Source organism: Sus scrofa, chromosome 16 (assembly GCF_000003025.6).
Source record: "Sus scrofa isolate TJ Tabasco breed Duroc chromosome 16, Sscrofa11.1, whole genome shotgun sequence".
NCBI classification, from domain to species: Eukaryota; Metazoa; Chordata; class Mammalia; order Artiodactyla; family Suidae; genus Sus; species Sus scrofa.
In genome coordinates, this window is record NC_010458.4 from 29,159,238 (window position 1) to 29,185,026 (window position 25,789).

The 25,789-nt window shown below is 36.0% G+C and overlaps 1 protein-coding gene across 8 annotated transcripts in view; it reads left to right on the top strand.

The window, feature by feature from the left end:
* Window positions 1-25,789, top strand: part of MRPS30 (mitochondrial ribosomal protein S30) — a 90,130-nt gene that overhangs the window by 48,502 nt on the left and 15,839 nt on the right. For 3 of the 8 annotated variants that reach the window (XM_021076948.1, XM_021076952.1, XM_021076950.1), the window contains one exon: window positions 1,412-5,738. In XM_021076948.1, the coding sequence (XP_020932607.1) occupies window positions 1,412-1,427 (16 nt within the window). In that variant the 3' untranslated portion in view covers window positions 1,428-5,738. Of the gene's footprint in view, window positions 1-1,411; window positions 5,739-25,789 lie in introns of those variants that run through there. The other 5 variants (XR_002339736.1, XR_002339737.1, XM_021076951.1 and 2 more) reach the window with 3 other exon arrangements.

Sequence of the window (25,789 nt, forward strand, 5' to 3'; positions counted from 1 at the left end):
CTCTAGGCTATGTTTGCTAGTTTCTTGCTTTCCTCCTTTAATGTAAGCTTTAACCTCAGGCAGAGTTTGGTTACGGATTGACCGAACTTTAAATATGATGAAATTTGTTTTATTGCCTAAGCTGGCAGGGATCACTTTAAGTTTCTCATACTTTCTGACTTGGGAATTCTGAGCTGGTCCTGACTTCTTACAGACTTAAATTTGGCAGACCCATGGTTGTCTTCTGACTCCATCCCTATACAGAGGTGGTTGTCTTATTTCAGATCTCAGCTGTTTCTTTTAGTTTTCTTTTCTTTTTCCCCCCTACATTTTTGTCTTCCATTGCTGTACCTTAGAAGAAACAGGTCTCCAAACATAGAGCTATGACACTATATCGTCTATAGCTGCACTATGCAATATGGTGGACATCAACCACATGTGGCAATTTAAACCAAAATCAACTAAAATTAAATAAAACTAAAAATTCATTTTCTCAGTCATATTAACCACATTTCAAGTTCTCAGTAGTCCCTTGGGGCTACTGGCTACCATTTCTGGTAGTGCAGATAGAGACCATTTCCAGCATTGTAGACTGTTCTCTTGGGTGCCCCCATCAACAATATGAAGCTAAATATTGAAAACAGGACAAAAAAAGGCTGCAGATATTTACCCTATTTTAAGGTTGTTGGAAGCCCTGAAGCTTACTAAATTATTGTAATGGGTCAAATGTAGACTGTGCAAAACTAGGACTCTGAGTCCATGTGTTTTCTTTTCAACAGCACATCTGTAGTAGCCTACTATGAATTTTTCTCTGAAGTAGAATCTTGTGATTTTTGAACCAGAATACCTGAGAACAAATCCCAGCCCTGCCTCTTGCTAAGAACATGATCTATGGCTACATACCTAACTTCTCTGAACTTCCATTTTCTCATCTGAAAATTAGGATAATAGTTATTTTGCCAACTCTGTGTGATCTTTGTAGTATGTTTTATTAAGGTGTATTTCAGAATTAATTAAAAGGTGACCTTTCATATTTAAAATTTAACATTTCTTTAAATCTTACTTTTTTTTTGTATTTTTAGGGCCACACCCATGTCATATGGAAGTTCCCAGGCTAGGGGTCGAATCAGAGCCACAGCCACACAGGCTCTGAGCCATGTCTGCGACTTACACCACAGTTCATGGCAACCCCAGATCCTTAACCCTCTGAGCGAGGCCAGGGATTGAACCCGTGTCCTCATGGATACTAGTCAGGTTCATTAACCTCTGAGCCATGACAGGAACTCCTAAATCTTACTTTTTATTGTGTCTTCTCAAGTAGCATAATGTTTATTCTGATCCTATTTGTATATTAGAAATATCCATGTCTAGTTATTTTAATAGAGATATTTTTCAGTAGTGAGAAAAGTATAATAATTTCCTTCTCAAACAGGTACACCTATGGATGACCTGGTCATGTGGATTAAAGGGAATTAACGAAGGTAATAAGACTGGCATTCTACTGCAGAATTTATCATTTCAGGCCTAGAAAATGAGGTATACATGTTTCTGAACCTAAACCTAAAAAATTTAAATCAAGTTTTGCATATATTACACACTGTGACTCATTTTTATTAGGCATAATCAAGCAAACCATTAGGCTGAGTGCTGAAACCATAAATAAGATTTTATTCTAATACTCCATAAGCCAAAGAGTAATCTTTACACTTGTACAGTTTAGTCAGTGATTTTTTGTAGAACATCTTAGAAATATTTTATTGAGGCCTTTATGTTTTAAAATAACAGATTTTTCAACATTGAGATCTGTATAGTAATTGTAAAATTTCTATATTCATTCCTGAATTGTTATATTTACTTGCAGGAAAGGCAATCTTTAATTGTATAATAAAATGCTAAGCTTGAGGGGATATAAGTAGTTAAATATTGGCAATTTTTAACTGTTCTATTTGTCCTACTTTAAAAAAAAATCTATCTTTATAATTGTTTGGTCATTAAACAATGTTTATATCTCATATATGAAATTAAGTCATACATTTAAAATTGACTTACCGAAACTCAATGTAATATGTTCATCACAAATGAGGTTAACTGAGTGCAGAAAGGTTACTTTTCCCAAAGTGGGTTTTAAATTTAAACTGTACCTACCCTATAGCTACTGTCTTTTTTGTAATGAGGTTCAAGACAGAGTCCTAACCATAATGTTGGTTATCTAGTTCCTACACCACACTAAAAGTTTTTACTGTTTACATTGACTGAATGTGGTCTTTTTGGCCCCACCCATAGCATGCAGAATTTCCTGGGCCAGGAATTGAACCTGCACCATAGCAGCAACCTGAGCCACAGCAGTGACAATGCTGGATCCTTAATTTTTATTAGCATTTTCAGAAATCTGTTTTATACTCTGTTAATGTGGCACCAAATGAATATTTTTTGTAAACAATTTATGAATAATGCATCCCTCCCAGAAGGCCTAACTATTTATTCCCTGTTAAAGTAACAAGCAGCCTTTTCTTCACTATGACACATTTTCTCTAGAATCTCATAATCTAGTTTTAGCCTCTGTTCTATAGTTGCCCATTCATTAATGATGTCTGTATCATAAAATTATAATTAGGAAGCTAATATCTAAATTTTAGCTTGACAGGGGGAGAATTCATGTGTAAATCATGGTGGAATGAAGACACAAATACAAACTAAACATAGATATCTATAGTAAAATGTTGCAATATAGGAGAGGTACTCTGTATGCAGAGAGTTAAGAAGTATGACCTTTTTATTTCATTTACTGGAAACTACTAAACCAGTAAAAACTTGGGAAATTTAGTTTTCTATAAAAATGATTTTACAAGACATTTTCCATGCCACTAACAATGAGTGAGGTGAACTTGCATGTTCATTTTGAATTTATGACCCAAGTTGTTCTTTTGAACTCAGATTGTGGTAGTGGGGCCTCTGCATGGAAGATTCATGCAATTGTAATGTGAGGCTGAAATGAATTTTAAAAGGTTATCTATTTCATTCTTATTTCTTTTTCTTCTCATTTTGGCTGGATCATTCCAGGTGAATAAAGTTTTAAGGCTATCAGAGAAGAAAGCTCATAGCCTTCTACTAACTCTAATAACCTTTCATTTTGCTCTATGCTCTATTTTAAATTTATACTAGCCTTACTGGAGGCAGCTTGTAGGAGAATTATCAGAACAGTAGGAAACCCTGAAACTATATCAAATGAAAACAGTTGAAGGAATTTTAGCTAACTAGGAGAAGTAAAGCAATTTCTTAAGTGTATAAACAGATGTGAAACAGTGAAGGAGAGGACATCTGTCTTCTAAGAGTTACTATGATAATGGATTAAAAATTATAGGAAAACATATTTCAGTGATATATTAAAATAATTTTATAGCAATCACTGACTATTTTCCCTATTCAAAGGTGATATTGAAGAAGAAATTAAAGCACTAAACAGATATTTGCACTAAAAGATGGCTCTCTTTGGAATTCCCTGGTGGCTCAGTAGGTTAAGGATGTGGTGTGGGTGAATCCCTGGCCCAGGAACTTCTGCATCCTGCAGATGTAGCCAAAACAAACATCAAACAACAAAGGAGTTAGCTTCCATATTGTAGACAATTCATTTGAACCTCAGGAAATTTAATTTGTACAACCTAGGGAGAGTTATTTAAGTCAGAGATGAAACTTAAAACCAGTCGATTTCAAGTCCAGTGAGAATGGCATTATACCTAGCCTCTGATGTTCAGAGTTTTAGTCAACCACCATCCCTTCATTTTTGCATAGGAGACAACTGAGTCCCAGACTGAGATGAGAACTTGCCTAAATTTGCATGGAAACAGTTTATCATCAGGTATGGCTCATGTAAATGTCAAGTTACTGAAATTAATTTGTTGGCAAAAGTGGGCTGAATAATAGTTGGAAAATTCTCAAATATTGAAGTGAGAAGACCTGCAGAGGTCACATATCTCACATTCCACATAAAGCTCCCTTCAATAGCTTGCTTGACAAATGATTGTTCAGCAAGAGTTTAAAAGTTAATATTCCTTGTGAATATTCCTTTTCATGTTTGGTATAGAGCTTTGTTATATTGAACTGGAAAACAGTCTTCTTTTATGGTCCAACTTCTATACTCAAGGTCAATATAGAATGAATTTGTCTTTCCTTTTTATGCCACATCTTCAGACTTTGAAGCTGTCACAACTGGTAGAGTATTTTCTCTTTAATTTATTGTTGGGATTTTTGTTGTTCTTGATATTTTTATTTATTAAATTTATAGTTGAAAAAGTTAAAACTCAAGTGATAGAACCCAAGTACATATCTTGAAAAACTTTATTAGTTTTTAAACTATTCCTGTGCAAAATAGAAGTTAAATATCAGAAAGAATGTGCACCAAGAGAAATTTCACTTCATTAATTGTAAAGTAGGAAGTGAACAATGCCTCTTATTCACCACCAGAGGTCTTCAAAAGACCTATTTTAGCTGCATCTCCGCCAACTGAGGAGGAAAAAAATACCCAAGGAAGAAGCTGACAGGGATTCTTAGCAAGTAATTTACTCAAGAACTTAAGTAATTATTAGTGCCTGTGGCCTAAAGGCTCAACATTTCCTCTAGGTAGACTTCAAGCCAAGAAAACAAAAACTAATAAACAAATCCTCAAATGCAGAACAGTTAAATGTGTTCATTTATATTTTATTTTGATTTATTGCCTAATCACTTTAGTTTGTGTTGAGAACTTCTGAAGATAATTGCAACGATTAAAAATTTCTTATCAATATTATATGGAAGTGGAAACCCACTCTCATTTATATATGTTTGTTAATACACTATATATTGTAAATGTGTAAAATATCCTAATTTTGCTTTTCCATTTCAAGATTAAGAATGTGGGTTTTTAACTCCTTTGACTTATCCTAAACAATTGGGAACCAAAGCTAGGCAAAACTTTGTTATCAATTTAGGAGAACGGCTCCCTGTTTGGATTTTAAAAAGAAAGTCAATGACTTTAGATGAACTAATGGATCCTGTAATATGCCTAATAACTTGAGTAACATTTGTCTAATTTCACTGGTACTTCGTTCCTTATGGTAATTATTTAGTTTAATATTTATCGAGAGTCTGTTACGTGCCTGCCATTTTACTAGTGACAACATAAATAAAAATTGCAATCACACATGATCCTGTTCTCAAAAAAACTCACATTTTAGTGTAGGTAAAAAGGCGAATAATTGCAATTCACCTTTATAAATGCCACGTTAGAAAGATGATAATAAGGGCAGTGGGAAACAAAGGGTGGGTCCCTAACTTAGGGAGAATCAGAAGATTTCAACAAAGAGCAGACACGTGAATTAGGTGTTGAAAGACAGAAGGCAGTCATGTAGTAAAAAGTGGAGGGAAAGAGCGCAGTATTTCATGGAAGAGAAAGAACAAGACCAAAGCAAAGCTGGAGGCAGAGGAGAATATAACAACTGGGAAATGATGGCAAGTGATGGAGAAATATACCTGGCTCTGTAACCCCAGCTAAGCTTTTTGCTTTCTATAGTTTTGCTTTCTATAAATAAAATGAAATGGAGAAACACATCCTTGATTGTTTTATTTTGAGGGTAAAGAAAAGGCTAAAGTGAAAATGTTCCTAATTCTTATTTGTAGTTTTAATCATTAACCATGTACAAATAAACAGAGGTTCCCTAATCAATGTCCAAACAAAATTTTAAAAAATAAATTCACCCAATGATCTGAAAAACAATTAAAAAAAATTTTTTTTTTTTTGCTTGTAATGAGAACTTTTAAGATTTACTCTTTTTTTTTTTTTTTTTTATTATTTTCCCACTGTACAGCAAGGGGGTCAGGTCATCCTTAGATGTATACATTGCAGTTACAGTTTTTTCCCCCACCCTTTCTTCTGTTGCGACATGAGTATCTAGACATAGTTCTCAATGCTATTCAGCAGGATCTCCTTATAAATCTATTCTAGGTTGTGTCTGATAAGCCCAAGCTCCCGTCCCTCCCACTCCCTCCCCCTCCCATCAGGCAACCACAAGTCTCTTCTCCAAGTCCATGATTTTCTTTTCTGAGGAGATGTTCATTTGTGCTGGATATTAGATTCCAGTTATAAGTGATATCATATGGTATTTGTCTTTGTCTTTCTGGCTCATTTCACTCAGTATGAGATTCTCTAGTTCCATCCATGTTGCTGCAAATGGCATTATGTCATCCTTTTTTATGGCTGAGTAGTATTCCATTGTGTATATATACCACATCTTCTGAATCCAATCATCTGTCGATGGACATTTGGGTTGTTTCCATGTCCTGGCTATTGTGAATAGGGCTGCAATGAACATGTGGGTGCATGTGTCTCAAAAAAAATTTTTTTTATTCTAGTCCCCATCCCCCATTTTTTCTTGTGAACGTTTTCTTTTCCCCTTTCCCTTTTGTTTGTTGTAGGTTGGCAGGCTTCAGGCTTCTTTTATAGTCATAACAGTACTGCCCAAAGGGACTTAACACAATTTGATCATTATTATGTTCATCGATCTTGGTTCATCTTGTAGTAATACAGCTGCTGTTGTCTTTGGTTTTTTGATAGTGTACAAACGTTAAAGAAAGAAAACACTGGATTCTATAGGGTGTTCCTGTCGTAGATCAGTGGTTAATGAATCTGACTAGGAACCATAAGGTTGCATGTTCGATCCCTGGCCTTGCTCAGTGGGTTAAGGATCCGGCGTTGCTGTGAGCTGTGGTGTAGGTTGCAGACGTGGCTCAGATCTGGCATTGCTGTGGCTGTGGTGTAGGCCGGCAGCTACAGCTCTGATTCGACCTGTAGCCTGGGAACCTTCATGTGCCACAGGAGCGGCCCTAGATAACGCAAAAAGACCAAAAAAAAAAAAAAAAAAAAAAGAAAAGAAAAGAAAAAAAGAAAGAAAATGCTGGATTCTAGAGTCTGAGGCTTTAGATTCCTGCTCTTGATGAGATTCAGTATATCTATTTTATTTGTTTTTTTCTCTTTTTTTAATGAATTTTATTACATTTGCAGTTGTATAACGATCATCACAACCCACTTTTATAGCATTTCCATCCCAAACCCCTAGCACATCCCTCCACCCCCAACCTGTCTCATTTGGAAACCATAAGTTTTTCAAAGTCTGTGAGTCAGTATCTGTTCTGCAAAGAAGTTCACTGTGTCCTTTTTTTAGATTCCACATGTAAGTGATAGCATATGATATTGGTGTCTCTCTATTTAAATTTGAATAGGAAATAAAACAGACTGGAAACTCCTAGCCAGTCTCCTTCCCCTCATCTAATTTTCCTCTGCCTGGTCAGTCCTTCTGCGGACTCCTCTTTGTCTGACTCCTGTGTAGGATCTCCATGGGACCACTCATGATGGTTCACCATCCATCTCCCTAGGCTCCTTTCTTTCCTTGCTCCACTCTGCTCCAGTCATTCCAAATTTCTCTCATTTTCACTTCTTGACATTTTAGGATAACTTCTGGGCCTTTGTATAGGTTGTTTCATAAACCTGGACATCATCTTCCTTTTCTCCCATCACTTCGTTGTCTGTCCTTACAGTAAGATAAGGATCACACTGAAGAAACTACCGTGTAACAAAAAAGACTCCATTTCCTTTACAGTAGTTATCTCTGCACATCTAATTCTCCCTAAATTATGAAGGGCAAAGCTCTTTTCACCATGATATCCTCAGTATGTGGCTTGGTGAGTGTATTTATGTTGAATAAATGAACGAAGGAAGAGCTCTAGAGAAATAAATGGTTATCAAAATGATCATATAAATGATGGAACTATATGGCTCAACTTTTTAAAACTCGTGAGCAGGTTAATTTCAAATCAAGATGTTTTAATATAAATAATCTATGTATCATTAGTTTTCTCTTATGCTTTAAATTTTAAATTCCAAAGAAATAGAGTTCTTATTTTTTCAAGGAAGTCTGATACAACATTTGAATACATATTTTCACTAGGAGTTTGTATAAGCCAGTTGGTTTCATCTTCGTGCTTTCACTTTTTCAAACGGAAATATGTTTACTAGCACCTGTTGAAAGGAGAGTAATGAATATCTCTGGCAGGCTCTTGAGTCCTATTGATGCTTGAGAGAGGAAATAGGAAAAGATCCATTTTTTTCCCCCTGCTATGCTTCTAATGATGAACATACATAAATACAGTTTTAACACGTTTGAGCTCATCTATCAGTGCCTCTTTCCAAGAAAGCCAGTTCTACTTATTTTGTTCCTTGGGGAAGAGCAGTGGGTGAATATGTGGACTAAACATTCCACAGAGAAGTTGGAGTTCGCATCTTGGCGCAGCGAAAACGAATCCAACTAGGAACCAGGAGCTTGCGGGTTCTATCCCTGGCCTCGCTCAGTGGGTTAAGGGTCTGGCGTTGCCATGAGCTGTGCTGTAGGTCGCAGATGCGGCTCTAATCCGGTGTTGCTGTGGCTCTGGCATAGGCCAGCAGCAATAGCTCTGATTAGACTCTTAGCCTGGAAACCTCCATATGCCATGGGTGCAGCCCTAAAAAGAGACAAAAGACAAGAAAAAAAAAAAAAATTCCATAGGGAAGTTAAAGGCCTCTGTGATGTAGACTTTCACTTCTGGGCTTCGATACAGAGATTGCTCTTTGTTTTTGTAGCACTTTATTTGATAACTAATATTTGTGAATAACTCACTTGTATACTTCATGCATTTTGAATGTTGGTATTGAATAAGGAGACTGAATCCTTTCTATCAGCTAGACAGGAAGTTCATGTGTTATTAGCCTCCTCTAACTCTTCCTTTGAATCTAACCTGGCATTTGGTAAGGACACATTTAAGCATGTTGAAGAAGCATTTAAGCCTGGTTAGGTTTTTCTATTCACAGGAAAAACATACCAGAAAACACTGTAAGAAAATGAACCAGTACTGCAGTGAAAACTCTATTATTACTGAAGCAAACCTTTAAATTTGAACTTCTTTCCTTCTGTTTATACCTGATTTGATTTTTTTTTTTTTTTAGAAAAGTTTTTACATCTACAAGCTAATTTTTAGTTATCCATGTCTGGAACTTATAAACTACTACTGGCACCACCAGATCCAGCCTATCCCTTGTTTTTGTCAATAAATTTTATTAGAACGCAGCCACTCTCGGAGTTCCTGTCATGGCGCAGTGGAAACGAATCCGACTGGGAACCATGAGGTTGCGGGTTCAATCCCTGGCCTTGCTCAGTGGGTTGAGGTTCCGGCATTGCCACGAGCTGTGGTGTAGGTTGCAGACACAACTTGGATCTGATGTTGCTGTGGCTGTGGTGTAGGCCGGCGGCTACAGCTCCAATTTGACCCCTAGCCTGGGAACCTCCATATGCCACGAGTGCGGCCCTAAAAGGACAAAAGACAAAAAAAAAAAAAAAAAAAAAAAAAAAAAAGAATGCAGCCACTCTCATTTACTGTCTAAGGCTACTTTTGTGCTACAATAGAATTGGGTAGTAGCGACAGAGACTATATGGCCCCAAAGTCTAAAATATTTTTTATATTACTTTGTCCAGAAACAGTTCTCTGACCCCTGATTGTAGTTGATGCTACTCAGTACAATTTTATTGACCTATAACCTGTTATTATTTATAATTTGTTCTTTTGTGGTAATGCTGTGTTATACATTAGAATGTTACAACATACATTACAAAAAGGAGATAGAAATGAAGATATAAATTGGTGTGCATTGAATAAAAAATAGGTTAAAATATGTATAGGAATTTTTATTAAGATAAAGATGAAATTAATAAAAGACAGATGAAATAAAGAAAATGAGCAGAATGAATAAATATAAATATCAATATTATAAATATCAAAAAACTCTTTTTAAGCTTTTTTACTATGACATGTTTACTATCAACTCCTCACAAAAAGGAGTTTCTAATTAGAACAGAGTTAATACTACCTGTGAAAATTGGTATACTTTATCTATTTTAGAGCAGAGAAATTCTACCAAGGTCAATTAAGATAATTTCCCCTTCTTAAGCTCTAACATTGTTATTTGTGTCATTTGTACTGTAGTTCCCAGTAATTAAAACAGCAGGTTACAGATGGGTTATTTCAGCATGGGCACACTTGTCTTCTTGCCCTCCAGTGAGATGGACATTGTCTAACGTAGGCGCTGCCCATTGTCCCCAGGCAAGACTCCCTCCAATTGTCCTTGGACAAGAAAATTAGCCTAAATAGATCTCTCTTATTTGTCTCATATGTCTTTCAAATAAACTATATTAGTAACTGCCAGCTGAGTTGCTCCAAACAGGAAAAACAATTCAGTAATCTTAGGCTTTTGATGTCAACCTGACATAAAGTTAAAAAGAAAAAGATTCTGTTATTTAAGAAAAGAGTTTCTTTGAAATGCATATTTGCCTGTAAACTTTTATTTTTAGGTTGACGAAGAAATCACATTCCACTGAAAATTCTCTAGTTACTGTACTCCATAGCAATATCTACCTAAAGAATGGTAGTTAGGAAAAATGTAAGGAAGAAAGAGGAAAGACGAGAAAGTTTCAACACAAGGTGCACTGTTTTTGGAATGGGAAGGCAGGGTATTACTTATTTACTTAAGGTTGTGCAAAATTTGCAGAAAGATCTTAATACTTATTATATATGTCCCTTAGATAAGCCAATGTTTTGCTCCTTTCCATAAGCAGGAAACCATTTCCTTCCTTTTCCCCCTATGTCAGTGAGTAGAAAGTCCAATAGGACTTTCTAATGCATGATGGAAAATTCTGTTTTAAGTCATGATTTCCATGTGATAAATACGTAGTTTAGGGAGTTCCCACCGTGGCGCAGTGGTTAACGAATCCGACTGGGAACCATGAGGTTGCGGGTTCGATCCCTGGCCTTGCTCAGTGGGTTAAGGATCCGGTGTTGTCTTGAGCTGTGGTGTAGGTTGCAGACACGGCTTGGATCCTGCGTTGCTGTGGCTGTGATGTAGGCCGGCGGCTACAGCTCTGATTGGACCCCTAGCCTGGGAACCTCCGTATGCCACGGGAGCAGCCCAAGAAAATGGGAAAAAGCCAAAAAAAAAAAATAATAATAATATGTAGTTTAAATTATGTATCAATATGTTTGAGTCCTCACAAATGCGTGGCACTATCCCAAGTTCCTTTAGACACGTTTTTTGGTTGAGAATTCCTGAAGTTTTCATCAGCTGCTTTGGTTTTACCTTTTTTTTTTTTTTTTTTTTTTTTTTGGTCTTTCTAGGGCCGCACCCAGGGCATATGGAAGTTCCCAGGCTAGGGGTCTAATCAGAGCTGCAGCTGCCAGCCTACACCAGAGCCACAGCAATGCGGGATCCCAGCTGCATCTGTGACCTACACCACAGCTCATGGCAATGCAGGATTCTTAACCCACTGAGTGAGGTCAGAGATCAAACCCACATTCTCATGGATACTAGTCGGTTTGTTATCTGCTAAGTCACAACTGGAGCTCCCTAGCTGCCTTGGTTTTAGATGTAAATTTCTTTCGTAACTGATGGTCCTTCACGTAGCTTCTACTCTCCTGTTGACCTGTACTGCTTTGCCACTTCCCCCCCTCACCATCTGTCAAAATCCTCCCCATCCTTTCAGACCGTCTTCAAGCCCCATCACATTAATGAAGACTGTTTTGATCACACAGCCTTACAGGCTCTCTCCTTCCTCTGCTGTCATGGCATTTATTACCAACTCCACTCATAGGCTTTCTCTCAGACTGTCTTGTATTTCCCTTACCTTTAGTAAATGTCTTATTTGTCCTATTGAATGATGAGCTTTTAGGCCAGTGACTGGGTTTAATGCTTTCATGCCTTTCCTTATGGTACCTTGAATATACCGGTTACTTAAAAATGACTGAAAAGACAGTCTCATACAAGATATAGTATCTTGGATAGTCACCTTTTAATATTAAGATCGCAATACATGTTTCTGTTCAACAATAATTCCAATTAAAAAAGAAATCATTTGCACATATGGAACTAGAGGAATAATCTTTTCCAAATCATGATTGAGTGCACATGAATTAAATACTCTAAAGAAGATAGTTTTATGCAATGTCAAACCTAAGAGCAATTCTGTATTTGTCTATGATTTTTATGGAAACATGCTGAGGCTTATTAGGCTGAAACCCCTGTATTTAATTTTTCAAAATATATAGGAATATATTTCTCCTTTGAAACCCAGTTGTGAGAAAACTCCTGTTTGTATCTAGAAAAGATGGAGAAATATCCAGGTCAATATACATGTGTCTCACAGTCAGAGGATGAAAATCAATGTAGTAATAAGTACCCGGATGTTGTATGACAATGTTTTGAGTTTTAAAAAAGGGAAAGTAGTAGAACATTTAGCTCTAAATTTATCAATGTTTTTAAATTTCAGTTTCTTCAGTTATTTTTTTAAGAACTCAAATTAGGCCTCATCTACAGTGTTATTAATTTAGAGTGAAGCCTAATACAGCATTTTGGAAAGCACATTATGCAGGCATCATTATGAAATAAAAGCAATTAGTATAGTGGAGAGTCCACGCCTCTGCTGGGTATTTAGATAACCAACTCCATGCCTGTCAAGCAACTGCGGCCCAGGAAGCAGGTATAGTGTTTGCCCAAGGCCATGCAACTGAGAAACCATGGAGCTGGGCTAAAAAGGTAGGTGCATCTGATTTCCAAGCAATGCCTTTTCTGTCTTGTGTTACCTTTTACAAGAATGAGTTATCAGCATTTAGAAATCTTGCTTGAGGAGTTCCCATTGTGGTGCAGTAGAAATCAATCCAACTGGTATCCATAAGGATGAGGGTTCGATCCCTGGCCTCACCCAGTGGGTCAAGGATCCTGCACTGCCACGGGCTGTGGTGTAGGTCACAGTTGCGGCTGGGATCTGGCATCACTGTGCGTGTGGCGTAGGCTGGCAGCTGTAGCTCCGATTCAACCCCTAGCCTGGGAACATCCATATGCTGCAGGAGTAGCCCTAAAAAGCCAAAAAAAGAAAGAAAAATAAATCTTCCTTAAAAATCTGCCCTAAACAGACCTTTAGAGGAGATAAATTTATAACTGGACTGTGTATTCTCCACATATTCATAAGTAGACAAAAAGGAAATTTGTAAATACACTTCAAATTACCTTCAAAAAACTTTCTAGACTATTACATTTAGAATGGAAAAGCAATGAGGTCCTACTGTGTAGCACAGGGAACTATATCCAATCTCCCGGGGTAGACCATGATGGGAGAAAATATAAGAAACACATACATATATATGTATGTATGTATGATTGGGCCACTTTGCTGTACAGCAGAAATTAGAACAACATTGTAATTCAACCATAATAAAAAATTTAAAAAATCTTTCTACATGCAGCCTTTGGAAAAAGCAGGGTCTACCATTTAACAAAAATCATTAACCTTTGAAAAGAGTATGGCATTTCTAAATCATATTCAGTGTGTTCTCCATCTGACCTCTGAATCCTTGCCTGTTGTATTTTCGCTTAACTTGCTTTTATCCTTTTTAGAAAGAACAATTTCCTTCTAATGGATTTTCTTGTAGGGTTGAAACTCAGTTCAATAGGAATCAGACTCTCAGAACTGCAAGAGACCTTAAGGCAAAATTGAACCTCAACCATCATTTTACTGAGGAGTAGAAAGCTGACAGTCAGTGAAGTGAAATGATTTATCTAGTCTACTCTCAAGTCAGTGCAAATCTCTGACACTCTGCATCTTAATGAGACACTCAAGAGATCAAGCAATCATGAAGTGGATTGACACTTCATTTTTTGGTATTTGTTGACCAGATTGACTTAGAGCCATCATTACTAATTCATTGTTTGAAATGCTATTTTTAATATAAACGCCATGGAAAATTGAAAGATGGCATATCATATAGGAGAGTAGATATTATTATACTTCAATATCAGCTTTAGGCTGCCTTTGAGCCTCACCTTTCATCCACTTTCCCCTGGTTTATTGTAAAATTTATCATACACTTCATGCCTCTACAGTTTAGCCCCTTGTGCTGCTGTATCTGGAAATCCCTTCTATGTGTTGACTATCTAGAAAAATTCCACTTATTCTCCCTTTGCACATCAGTCTTACCCACACCTTCCCTTGACCTTGGCAGAATTAATTTTCCACTTGTCTGTGCTATCATATTAATTTTTGCCTTTATTATAGTGTTTATACTTTTTTAATTACTATTATTTCTTCACTTATCATTCCTGCTCCAGGGCTGGATTTTGTTCTAATCACCTAAAGATCCCACATGACAACATAATGCTATATGCATAGTGGGGGCTGCAAATGCATTCCTCTTGAATGAATTACTTGTGCAGCATGGTCTTTCAAAGACAATGCCCTGAAAGAAAAAATAAAGTCTGAAAATTAGGGTTATAAGTGGGATCACATGATCTGATAATATCACAAAATTTGCTGTCATTCTTACAAGGTGAATTTTGCCTAGTCACAAGATTTGAAGCTAATGCTTTATTTTCTGTGGTCTGTGTTTTAGGTTCTTTTTTTGGTAATAGAGATTTAGTAGTATCCCCAGTTTCTTGCCTGGTTGTCATTTTGCTAATGACATTAATTTAGCCGTCTGTTGACTCAAAAATAAGCTTCTGATTGCTCCTAATTTGATATAAGAAATTAAGTCGATGGTAAGCTTAAGTTATAGGCCTTTACATCATTTCAATTTTGGTAGATCTGAGGTTTAATATAGTACCACACACATACATAACTCAGATCTACTATGAATAAATCATAACTGCTCATATTTGTCGAATAAATTCACATACAAATGATGTTCTGAAAACTAAACTTCAGCTGTAGGATATTAATTTGATAGATTATATTTGTTTATCAGTGCAATTGCAATCATCAATATACCCTCCCAATCTTAAGCATGACTGAGATGACACTGGTATCTTCTTGTCCATATTTAGAGTTACATAATGCACAGCTGTTGGTGATTAATCACAGTTTGTAATGGCTAGTGAGTATATTCTGTACTCAGAATAGCAAAAATGCAATTTTTTTTGTGTGTGTGTGATCCGAATAAAGACATTTTAAACAAATGTAATGCTGATTTATCAGTTTCCAATTCATTAATGGGGAGCTTTTGCTTCCCCAACGATTGAAATCAGTGAAACATCTGTAAGTATACTTATATTGGGCTTGGTGGAACTCGTTTATGTAACAAATTATAGTTGCATAATCTATGACTGAAACAATGCTTAGGTGTATAAAATGAGTTATTTCCTTAGAGATTCTCAAATTGTGCAGGAGGCAGGTGCTTGAGTGTCCCAGAATTCAGGATTCTTTAAAGGAATTTCTCATAGGTCTGCTATTTTTCTCTGCCATTTCAGCAAGTACAAAAATGATCCACCATTTCAGTAGCTCTATTGCAAACCAGATTGTCATTGAATGGACTTAGATTTATTTTAACTGTTTATCTTCACCCTACTGCACTGCCAGAGTCCAAGTTTTATGTATTTGTGCATTACTCATAGCTAAATTAGAGTTAGCCTACCTAAATATTTTGATTAATATGCTACATATAATAGTTCTTTCCTCTCTTTTTTTAAGTAAAGTATTTCTCTCACAAATCATCACTTTTTTAAGGGAAATGCAGACACTATAGTTAATTAAATGCTACTACAAAATGAATCATCTTCATTGCCAGTTAATCCAAGGTATTGTTACATTCCTTTAGGAGAAATTCCATTCTCTGTTTTGAGAAAAGTTTCTATGAGTGCCTAAAAGACATTTCTGCTAATAACTGAATATATGTTTCCAAATGTCCCCAGCTTGCCAGATTATGGTACCTAGGTCATTCAGCTCTTTCAGCTAATTTAATTAACTGTGAAGCTTTTTTCATATAGAACATGAGATGTTATATTGCTCTCATTGAATCATCATATAAGTCAAGGGAAACTAGTACCATAGGATAGGTTTCCTAAGGAACAGACCCTGAGCCTCTGAGATTCCCATGCAGGGCATTGCTCTGGGAAATAACTAGAAAAAATGATTAAGAGATGTTGAGCGGGATAAGGAGGTAAGCTATGATGCAGGTGCAACAGTGGCCTCAGACAGTCTTACAGAAAGCCCTCCACCTGGGATGGCCCTTCAGAGTTTTGTGTTTTGAGGCAAGGAGCCAGGCTGTTATGCTCCTGGGTCTATCAGTCATTAAATGCAGGCCGTCCTTGGGGAGGGGGCTGACTTTGGGCCAACCTACTCTCTTTGACTGAGGCTAATTTCTGGAGAGAAACTAATCAGAGAGCTGTTGACAGTCAGCATTCCCAGCAATGGAAGGAGGTTTCAGTCCTGAGGCGAAGTTCGAGGCAGCACACCACTGTATCTACTACAATGAGATGCCTAACTTTTGGTAGCACGTACTTAATGTCAGCTGTAAATGATGATTATCTCCTGTGTTGTGTAGAACATTAAAACCATTTAAGAAAACTGGGTTGTAAGCAGTGGGTAACATCCAAATTAACGTATAGCATGGTTATCTTTAGATAACTTTAGAAATGCCAGCCTCTAATTTCCCACTGAGACCTGGGGAAGTTATAGTCAAGATTATCATTAGCTTTAATGAGAATAATTTGTTCAGAATCTCAAGTGTTAGAATAAAAACATCTCCTCATGTGAAGCTTTGAACATCCCTTTGCTTATTTCAGCCTTTAAATGAATACAAAGTTGTGTTTTCAGAGTTTTTATCAAAATGACATTGAAGATTTTTGACATTTTTGCTGCTTTATTCCTAACAGCTTTTTAACTCTATTAGTGTCCAGATATGCATATCTAAAAATTAAAATTATATTTGAAAATTTCTATTAATTGGGGTTGAAAATTATAAGACAATTACTCTGACTGCTACGTAAAATAGTATGGCTACATTCTAAGGGTTAAATAGATCCATTGTGAAGCTATTTTAGAGTGACAAGGATGATAGTAGTTGAATGATATACATTTTGATATTTATTGATATAGTTAATGTCTTGGCAAAAATAAATCCAGATGTGTGGTGAGTATAAAAGAGTGGCAAAGTGGCATAATTGAAGCAAACACATAAAATTTGCTAGCTGAATGAATAGGTCAGTTTGTATTTAACACTAAGGGATCACCTGGGATGAGCATTGGTGGCAGATGGTGTAATTACATAGTCCTATTTCCATCAGTTAACAAGTAATTGAAAGATGTACTTGTGGTGCTGAGCAATTATTTGAATAAAAAGTTTAGGCTTGTTTCCTAAGCTTCAAGGTTTACTAAATGTAATTATTTAAAAAGTTAACACTTTACATAAATTGCATTAAATAAGCTAGCATTTTCAACAATTCAGAATGCCAGTATTGTCTTAACTATGTAATTAACTCATCCTCATGGTTTGTTTGCTTAGTGAATAATCCATCTCTCGTCTCTACTAATATTGTTTCTTTGTCTATAGTGACCCTAACAAAATGAAGACTTCTATAAACTAAACATCAGTTTTATAAAGTAAAAGACCCAAGTAAATAAGACATTGGATAAAAAGAAATGGCAAAATAATCATTCACATCTTAAAGTTTCGATTATCACTGGACACTGTCTTGACAGAATTTTGTACTAACTTCAAAACTTCTTTATTAACCTCAGGACATAAAATTTCATGTGCTTTATGGTGTCCTAGAGAAGTGATTCCCAGGCTATATATTAAACCCCTATACTTAGATTAGGAATCATGTAATCATATATTTTGATAAAGATACATTCTTATGAAAATATATGGTTGATGGGCTGAAAAAGAAAAATATATTAAAACCTATGTGGGGAAAATTTTGTTAAATTTAGCTGGTAAAGACCTTGAGATATGTCCTCCTTCCTCCATCCACAAAACACATAGAAAAGGTGAATAAAATATAAGAGCATAAAAAATTCAAAGGTACCAAGTGGCAGAAATGTTGAGAGTGCTTATAGTTAAAGAAGTGAGTTGTAGACAAACTGTTCCAGCCCACAGGGATATTTGAAGCATGTATTTTTAAGAGATGGTTGGTATTTAAATGTCAGTGAGCATTGATAATTCAGGGCCACAGTCCTGACAACTGAATTCTAAAAAAGCAGAAGTATGCAAAAAATCAGGAAATAGAGAATTGAGACACTATTCTAAAAAATATTGATGAAAAATATTTCAGATTTAAGAGAAATATAAGTTCCCAGATTGGAAGAAAATATACCAAGTTCCTGTAACTAAACAAATGCTCTGAAACTGTAAGGTATTAAAGATTAAAAAGATGTAAAGAACCTAGAGATAAATGACATTATTTATGAAGAGACATAATTGGATGGGCATCCTATTTTTTGTTTGTTTGTTTTCTTTTTAAGGCCATACCCATGGCAGATGGAAGTTTCCAGCCAGGGATTGAATCAAAGCTGTAGCCGCTGGCCTACACAGACATAGCAACACGGGATCCAAGCTGTGTCTGAGACATATGCCACAGCTCATGGCAACTCCAGATCCTTAACCCACTGAACAAGGCTAGGGATCAGACTCACCTCATGGATACTAGTCAGGTTTGTTACAGCTGAGCCACAAGGGAACTCCTGGATGGACATCCTATTTTTCATTAGGAAAAACAGATGTATGAATACAATAAAATATTTTCGAATTGCTGGGGGGACATCGACATTCATAAACATAAAAGTAAAAATAAAATGGTGCTTATAGACTTTCAATGAAGGACACACTAAAGGATATACTTTAGCACAAAGAAAACTAAATTTAGGTATTCCCGTTGTAGCTCAGTAGGTTTAGAACCCAACTAGTAACCATGAGGATGAGGGTTCGATCCTTGGCCTCACTCTGTGGGTTAAGGATTGGGTGTTGCCACAAGCTATAGCATAGGGTCCCAGATGTTCCTCATAGCCCAGATTGCTGTGGTCGTGGCATAGGCTGACAGCTATGGTTCTGATCCAGCCCTTAGCCTGGTACGCTCCATATGCTGTGGGTGCAACCCTTAAAAAAAAAAGACAGAAAAAAGAAGAAAACTGAATTCATAAGAAAATTTGGGGAAGCAAGGAAAAATAGAGACCAGAGCAATTGACCTAACAAAGTTAAAACTACTAAAATACTAAGGTCTCCAGCAATAACTACTTTTAGAGGGTTTAAAAACCAAGTCAAACTTAAATACCGAATAGTAATTAAAATGACTACAGAGGAATACCTGAAAGAAATATAATTTGTTACAAATATTTGAAAGAAGATAATGATGTTGATTAGATTTTATTAGGAAGAAATAATAAAATATAGGTAATAAATAATAAAATAATAAAATATGGGAGTTCCCTTCATGTGGTTAACAAACCTGACTAGGATCCATAGAATGTAGGTTCCATCCCTGACCTTGCTCAGTGTGTTAAGGATCCGGTGTTGCTGTGAGCTGTGGGGTAGGTTGCAGATGCAGCCTGAATCACACTTTGCTGTAGCTGAAGCTCCGATTTGACCCTTAGCCTGGGAACCTCCATATGCTGAGGGTGGGGCCCTAAAAACAAACAAAAAAAAAGTAGGTAAAATTTTAATGGACATAGAACCACTGTAACAATAGAAATAGAATATTTAATTTCTCAACAAGGAAGAAAATTTCTGTCAAGTCAGCTGTATATAGGAAAAGAAAAAAAACACAAGATACTAAGAAAAGCATAGTAAATTAAATATTCAGGACATGATGTAGAAATAAATCAAAATATAATAGTAATCAGAAGACATGTAATAAATTAATCATCCTATTAAAAGACCAAGACTGTCAAATTTGATTTAAATTTTTTATATCTTATAATTCTATATAAATACTAATCAAAAGAAGCAAGGAATAGTTTTATAAGAAATGTGTAGAATGAATTCTTTTTTTTTTTTTTATTTTCCCACTGTACAGCAAGGGGATCAAGTTATCCTTACATGTATACATTACAATTACATTTTTTTCCCCACCCTTTGTTCTGTTGCAGCATGAGTATCTGAAGTTCTCAATGCTATTCAGCAGGATCTCCTTGTAAATCTATTCTAAGTTGTGTCTGATAAGCCCAAGCTCCCGATCCCTCCCTCTCCCTCCCCCTCCCATCAGGCAGCCACAAGTCTTTTCTCCAAGTCCATGATTTTCTTTTCTGAGGAGATGTTCATTTGTGCTGGATATCAGATTCCAGTTATAAGTGATATCATATGGTATTTGTCTTTGTCTTTCTGGCTCATTTCACTCAGTATGAGTCTCTAGTTCCATCCATGTTGCTGCAAGAGGCATTATGTCATTCTTTTTTATGGCTGAGTCCATCCTCTGTCGATGGACATTTGGGTTGTTTCCATGTCCTGGCTATTGTGAATAGTGCTGCAATGAACATGCGGGTGCATGTGTCTCTTTTTTTTTTTTTTTTTTTTTATTTTCCCACTGTACAGCAAGGGGCTCATTTCACTCCAGGACATGGAAACAACCCAAATGTCCATCGACATGATTGGATTCAGAAGATGTGGTATATATACACAGTGGAATACTACTCAGCCATAAAAAAGAATGACATAATGCCATTTGCAGCAACATGGATGGAACTAGAGAATCTCATACTGAGTGACATGTGTCTCTTTTAAGTAGAGTTTTGTCCGGATAGATGCCCAAGAGTGGGATTGTGGGGTCATATGGAAGTTCCATGTATAGATTTCTAAGGTATCTCCAATCTGTTCTCCATAGTGGCTGTACCAGTTTACATTCCCACCAACAATGCAGAAGGGTTCCCTTTTCTCCACAGCCCCTCCAGCTCTTGTTATTTGTGGATTTATGAATGATGGCCATTCTGACTGGTGTGAGGTGGTATCTCATGGTAGTTTTGATTTGCATTTATAGAATGAATTCTACTTCTTCCTAATGTGCATACCTTTTATTTATTTTTTGCCTAATTGCTCTGGCTAGGATTTCTGGTATTGTGTGAATAGATGTGGTGAGAGTGGGCATCCTCTTCTCGTTCTTTATCTTAAGGAAAAGCATTCAGCTTTTCACCACTGAGTATAATGTTAATTGCGGGCTTGTCATATATAGACTTTATTGTGTTGAGGTACATTCCTTCTACACCTAATTTGTTGAGAGTTTTTATCATGAAAGGATACTGAATTTTTAATTGCTTCCTCTCTACCTACTGAATGATCATATGATTTTTATCCTTTATTCTGTTAATATGATATATCACATTTATTTATTTGCAAATGTCAAATCATCTTTTCATCCCAGGGATAAGTCCGTCTTTATCATAGTAGATGATCCTTTTAATACACTGTTGAATTTGATTTGCTAGTATTTTTGTTGAGGAGTTTTACATTTATGCTCATCAGGAATACTGGCCTGTATTTTCTTTTCTTATAGTGTCCTTGCATACATGGTCTTATAAAATGAGTTTGGAAGTGTTCCCTCTTCTTTTATTTTTTAGAAGAGTTTGACAAGAATTGGTATGAATTCTTTAAATGTTTAGAATTCGTCAGTGAAGCCATCTGGTTCTGGGCTTTTCTGTTTGTAGGTGACCTGATATTGTATATAGAAAATCTTGAGGACTCCACAAAAAAACTGTTAGAACTATCAGAAAATAAATTAATTCAGTAAAGTTGCAGGGTACAAAATCAACTCACAAAAATCTGTAGTGTTCCTATACACTAACAACAAATTATCTGAAAAAGACAGTGTAAAAACAATCCCCTTTACAATAGCATCAAAAAGAATAAAATACTTTGGAATAAATTTAGCCAAGGGGGTGCAAGATCTGTTACTAAAAACTGTAAAATATATTGATGAAAGAAACTGAAGAAGGCACACACATATAAAAAATATCTAATCTACACCAGATATAGTAATTGAAATAGTATGGTATTAATATAAAAACAGACACATAGACTAATGGAACAGAGTATAAAGTAGATGAACCCATGTATATATGGCCAACCAATCTTTGACAAAGTTGCCAACAATAGACAATAGGGAAAGGACAATCTCATCAATAAATGGTGTTGGGGTAAAAAGACAGCCATATACAAAAGATGTGGGGGTGATAATAAAAATATACCTAAAAATTTGTAATTACACATTATATTTATTTAACATTGTCAAGTTCAGAAAGCTATCCTGTAAGTCATTGGGGTATTTACTAAATATTGGTTACATGCTAGGTATTACAATAACCTCTGGAGATAGCAAAAATATAGGTCAGCCCTTGTTTTAAACAGCTCAATCTATCCAGGGGTACAGACACACACAAAATTCTATAGGTTGGAAGAAAAAGAGAACAAAGACAGTAATTTGAAAATACAGAGAATTTCAGAGGTCTTTGAAGGAACAGTTTGAGTTATGTTGAGAAGAGAGGTGAATAGCATAGTGGCTTTTTTTTGAAAACTTTTTTTTTTATTAAATTTTTTTTATTTTCCCACTATACAGCAAGGGGATCAGGTTATCCTTACATGTATACATTACAATTACATTTTCCCCCCACCCTTTGTTCTGTTGCAGCATGAGTATGCATAGTGGTTTTAAGCAAAGAAACAAGTGGTTGCAGACTCAAAAAGGAGATTTCCTTATCCCATTTATATAAAGATGGTTTAGGACTAGGAAATTTAATTTATTTCATGGAAAAAGAAGATAAAACATTATATTTGTGCCTGCAAAAGTCTTAAATATCCTTAGGAGAGTATATTTCAGGAAGTAAAAGCAAATATATGTGATGAAATATTAAAGACTTTCTCATGAAAATTAAGAACAACAGCAAACATTTTTTGGCCACTGTGATTATTCTGTATTGTTTTGGTGATTCTAGGTAATGGAAAAAGACATTCTGTGAAATAAATGTAGTAAAAAAAAAAAGAGAAAAGTTTTGTTTTTGGGTGATATAATTGAATACCTAAGAAAATCAAGAAATTCAACTAACGATCTCTATTTGAATAAAAAGAAAATTTATTAAGATGGCTGACTACAAAAAAATCAAAAGCTTTCCTTTTATACTAGAGTGACAGGATGTTAAGTTGAAGGCTTTGACTAAACTCCAAGTTACAAGTGTGCTCTGAGTCCCACTGACAGGCTGAAGTTTCATAGAAAATGTCTGTGAACCTGCTGGATGGGTCATCTACAGCAAAGATTTAAAACGGCCACGTTGCTGGAGATTCAGCAGGATTTGAATAGAAGCAGCTTGAAAAAAAATTGTGCTCCAGTCACATCTCCCTACCAAGGGAAGGAAGGGGAATAACGGATTCTCTTTCTCAAATCTAGGGAGAAGACTTCACCAGGTGGGGGGGGGGTGACCAAAGGGGGCATGAGAGGGCCACCTGGGTTATTGGAAATGGTGTATTTCTTTATCTAGGCAGTTTTTAACACTAAGACATGTACTATGTGAAAATGCATTGAGCTTTACCATTATGATATATATCCCCTTTTTATGTGTATTATTACTTCAAAAAATTTACTTAAAAGAATAAAAAGCATTTCTTCAGCCTATTGAAGTTAGACACCATAGAGTCAATACAGTTAGTTGGACCTTTCCCTATCCCTCGGCCTTAAACTGATTGGAAATCTTCAAAATAAAATAATATCTTTTCTTAGAGATTATTAAGAGATGATCCCATATAATTGAGGCTTGTAGGATTGCTATCATCATTATTTTTTACATAATCATTTTCTTAACTTTTGAGAACCAAAGCAGGGATCCCAAATTGAAGATGAAGATTCAGACAGGTGTGGGTGACTAATGGGATGAGAGTAGAAGACTAATAGCTTTCCAAGGAAGTAGTAAAATCCTTGCCCAACACTGAGACCCCTTTGCACTGTGCTTGGCTAATAGAATTTTCTCAATAAGTGTCTGTTGAATAAATAGCTTAATGGAAGAAAGGATGGATGGGCAGATAAAAGAGAGAGGGAGCACTTATCATAAATGACAGAGCCAGAATAGAGATGACTAAGAAGTCCATTTTGGTTTATCAGAAGGTGGATTACTCTAATGAGCAGAAGATCTGTCTCTGGTATTTGTTTCCTTTCCTGGTTGATCACACTGACTTCATATTCAAGGGCAGAGGATATTGGAGTGCTGTGAATTATGACTGTAAAAGTAGTTTCATTAAACCTCAGTTAAGACTGAAACGCAAGTTAACAATGCTTAGAAACACTGAATGAACCCTTTCCCCACATTACAACAAAGCACGGTGAAGTTTTGAGTTGCCCCTGTAGCTGTGAGTTTATTCTTGATCATGTGTAACACATCTGGGATCAGAAACAGTAATTGATGGAGATTTGTCATATGGCTACAACCTGCATTGACAGGTGTTGGAGATAATAACCGATATTATTTGAATTTTTCTGCTAATGTGATTTAATTACAGAGCCAGGACCAGGGAGGGCCCTCTACGGCAAGATCATGAGTGTAATTATCTCCTTAAATTTTGTAACCTAGGTATTTCCTTTCTTCACCCTAGTTCTGGCCTTGCTTGCTAACCATTAGCTGATGATAACTAGAGAATCCCAGGTTAAAAAAAAAAAAAAAGTATATTTCACTGTCTTCCATATCTACTGTGAGCTTCTTAACAAGCAAATATGCAAAATAGCAAAGCTAACATTACTACCGTTAGCAAAGCTAACATTACTAATAGTAATTGCTTTTAGTGAAAAATGACTTAAATGTGAATTCTACATCCCCAGACAAATGTCAGTCATTACAATTTTTACCCAGTTCATTTCCTCACACATTGACATGGGTCCCTCCCTAGGAGTAACTAGACAGCCAAAGATGACGAGTGTGCACATGTTGCACTTGGGAGCCTAACTGATTTATTTACATTTCCCCCTCACAATGGTAATACATATAAAATGACCAGTTTCCTGTCTCCTACTTCATATTGCGGCTAAGCAGGAAATTAAAAAGTTTTAAAGGCACTTGAAACATCAGGAAAACTTTCAAATGGTATATGATGTACACCATGCTGACAGGCAAACTTGTGTGTTCTGAAGCAACACTCAGAAAAGCTGTGGTTTTATTTCTACAGAGGATGATGTCAAAAAGCTAAGACCAACTTTGGTGAATATAGGCTGGCATGGGACCTAATTTTAAAAACAGAAGTGACCTGACTAATCTGTTATGTCGGCAATAGATCTTAAGACTGTAGGCTGATACTTAAGATCTGAGAAAATGAAGACAGGCAAAGACAGATTTTCCTTCTCCATAGTGGTTAAGGTAAATCCTTCATTCAGTTAGTACTGCAAAGAAATAGCATTTAGATTTTAACTTTTTGATAAATAATTCACAAACAGAATTTGTCTCACTTCGAAAATAACTCTTCCAGTATCAGACAACAGAATAAATTTTTTTTACACTAGAAAACCATTTGATATTTTTCTGACAATATCCTGTGTTCCAGGGAAAGAAAAGCAAAAAATATAAACTTTGTTTTCTAGAGTTTTCCTAACAAAATTCTTGCATATTTTTCTCTGTGGAAATAGTCAAGTTGTCCTGGTTAATTTTGCCAACCATATGTTGTCAGAAATTTAACATTTTTTAATGTTATAACCTTGTATGAGCATTAGTCATAAAATTTTTTTAAATTGTTGGTGAATTGACCCATCTAATACAAACTTACATTCTGAACAAAAGGAAGACAATTGCCCATCGTGTTCCCAATGATCTGACCCTCGAATGCAGACCCGAATGTTGAGAAGTAAACCAAGGAAATTTGCCATATGGTGGCCATATGCAGCTTCCTTACTCTGCACTGAGAAAGGGCATTCATATCAGCTGGGCAAGTTCAATGGGACTTTCACAGGAGGAGGAGGTCCAACTATTGAGAGAGAAGCAGA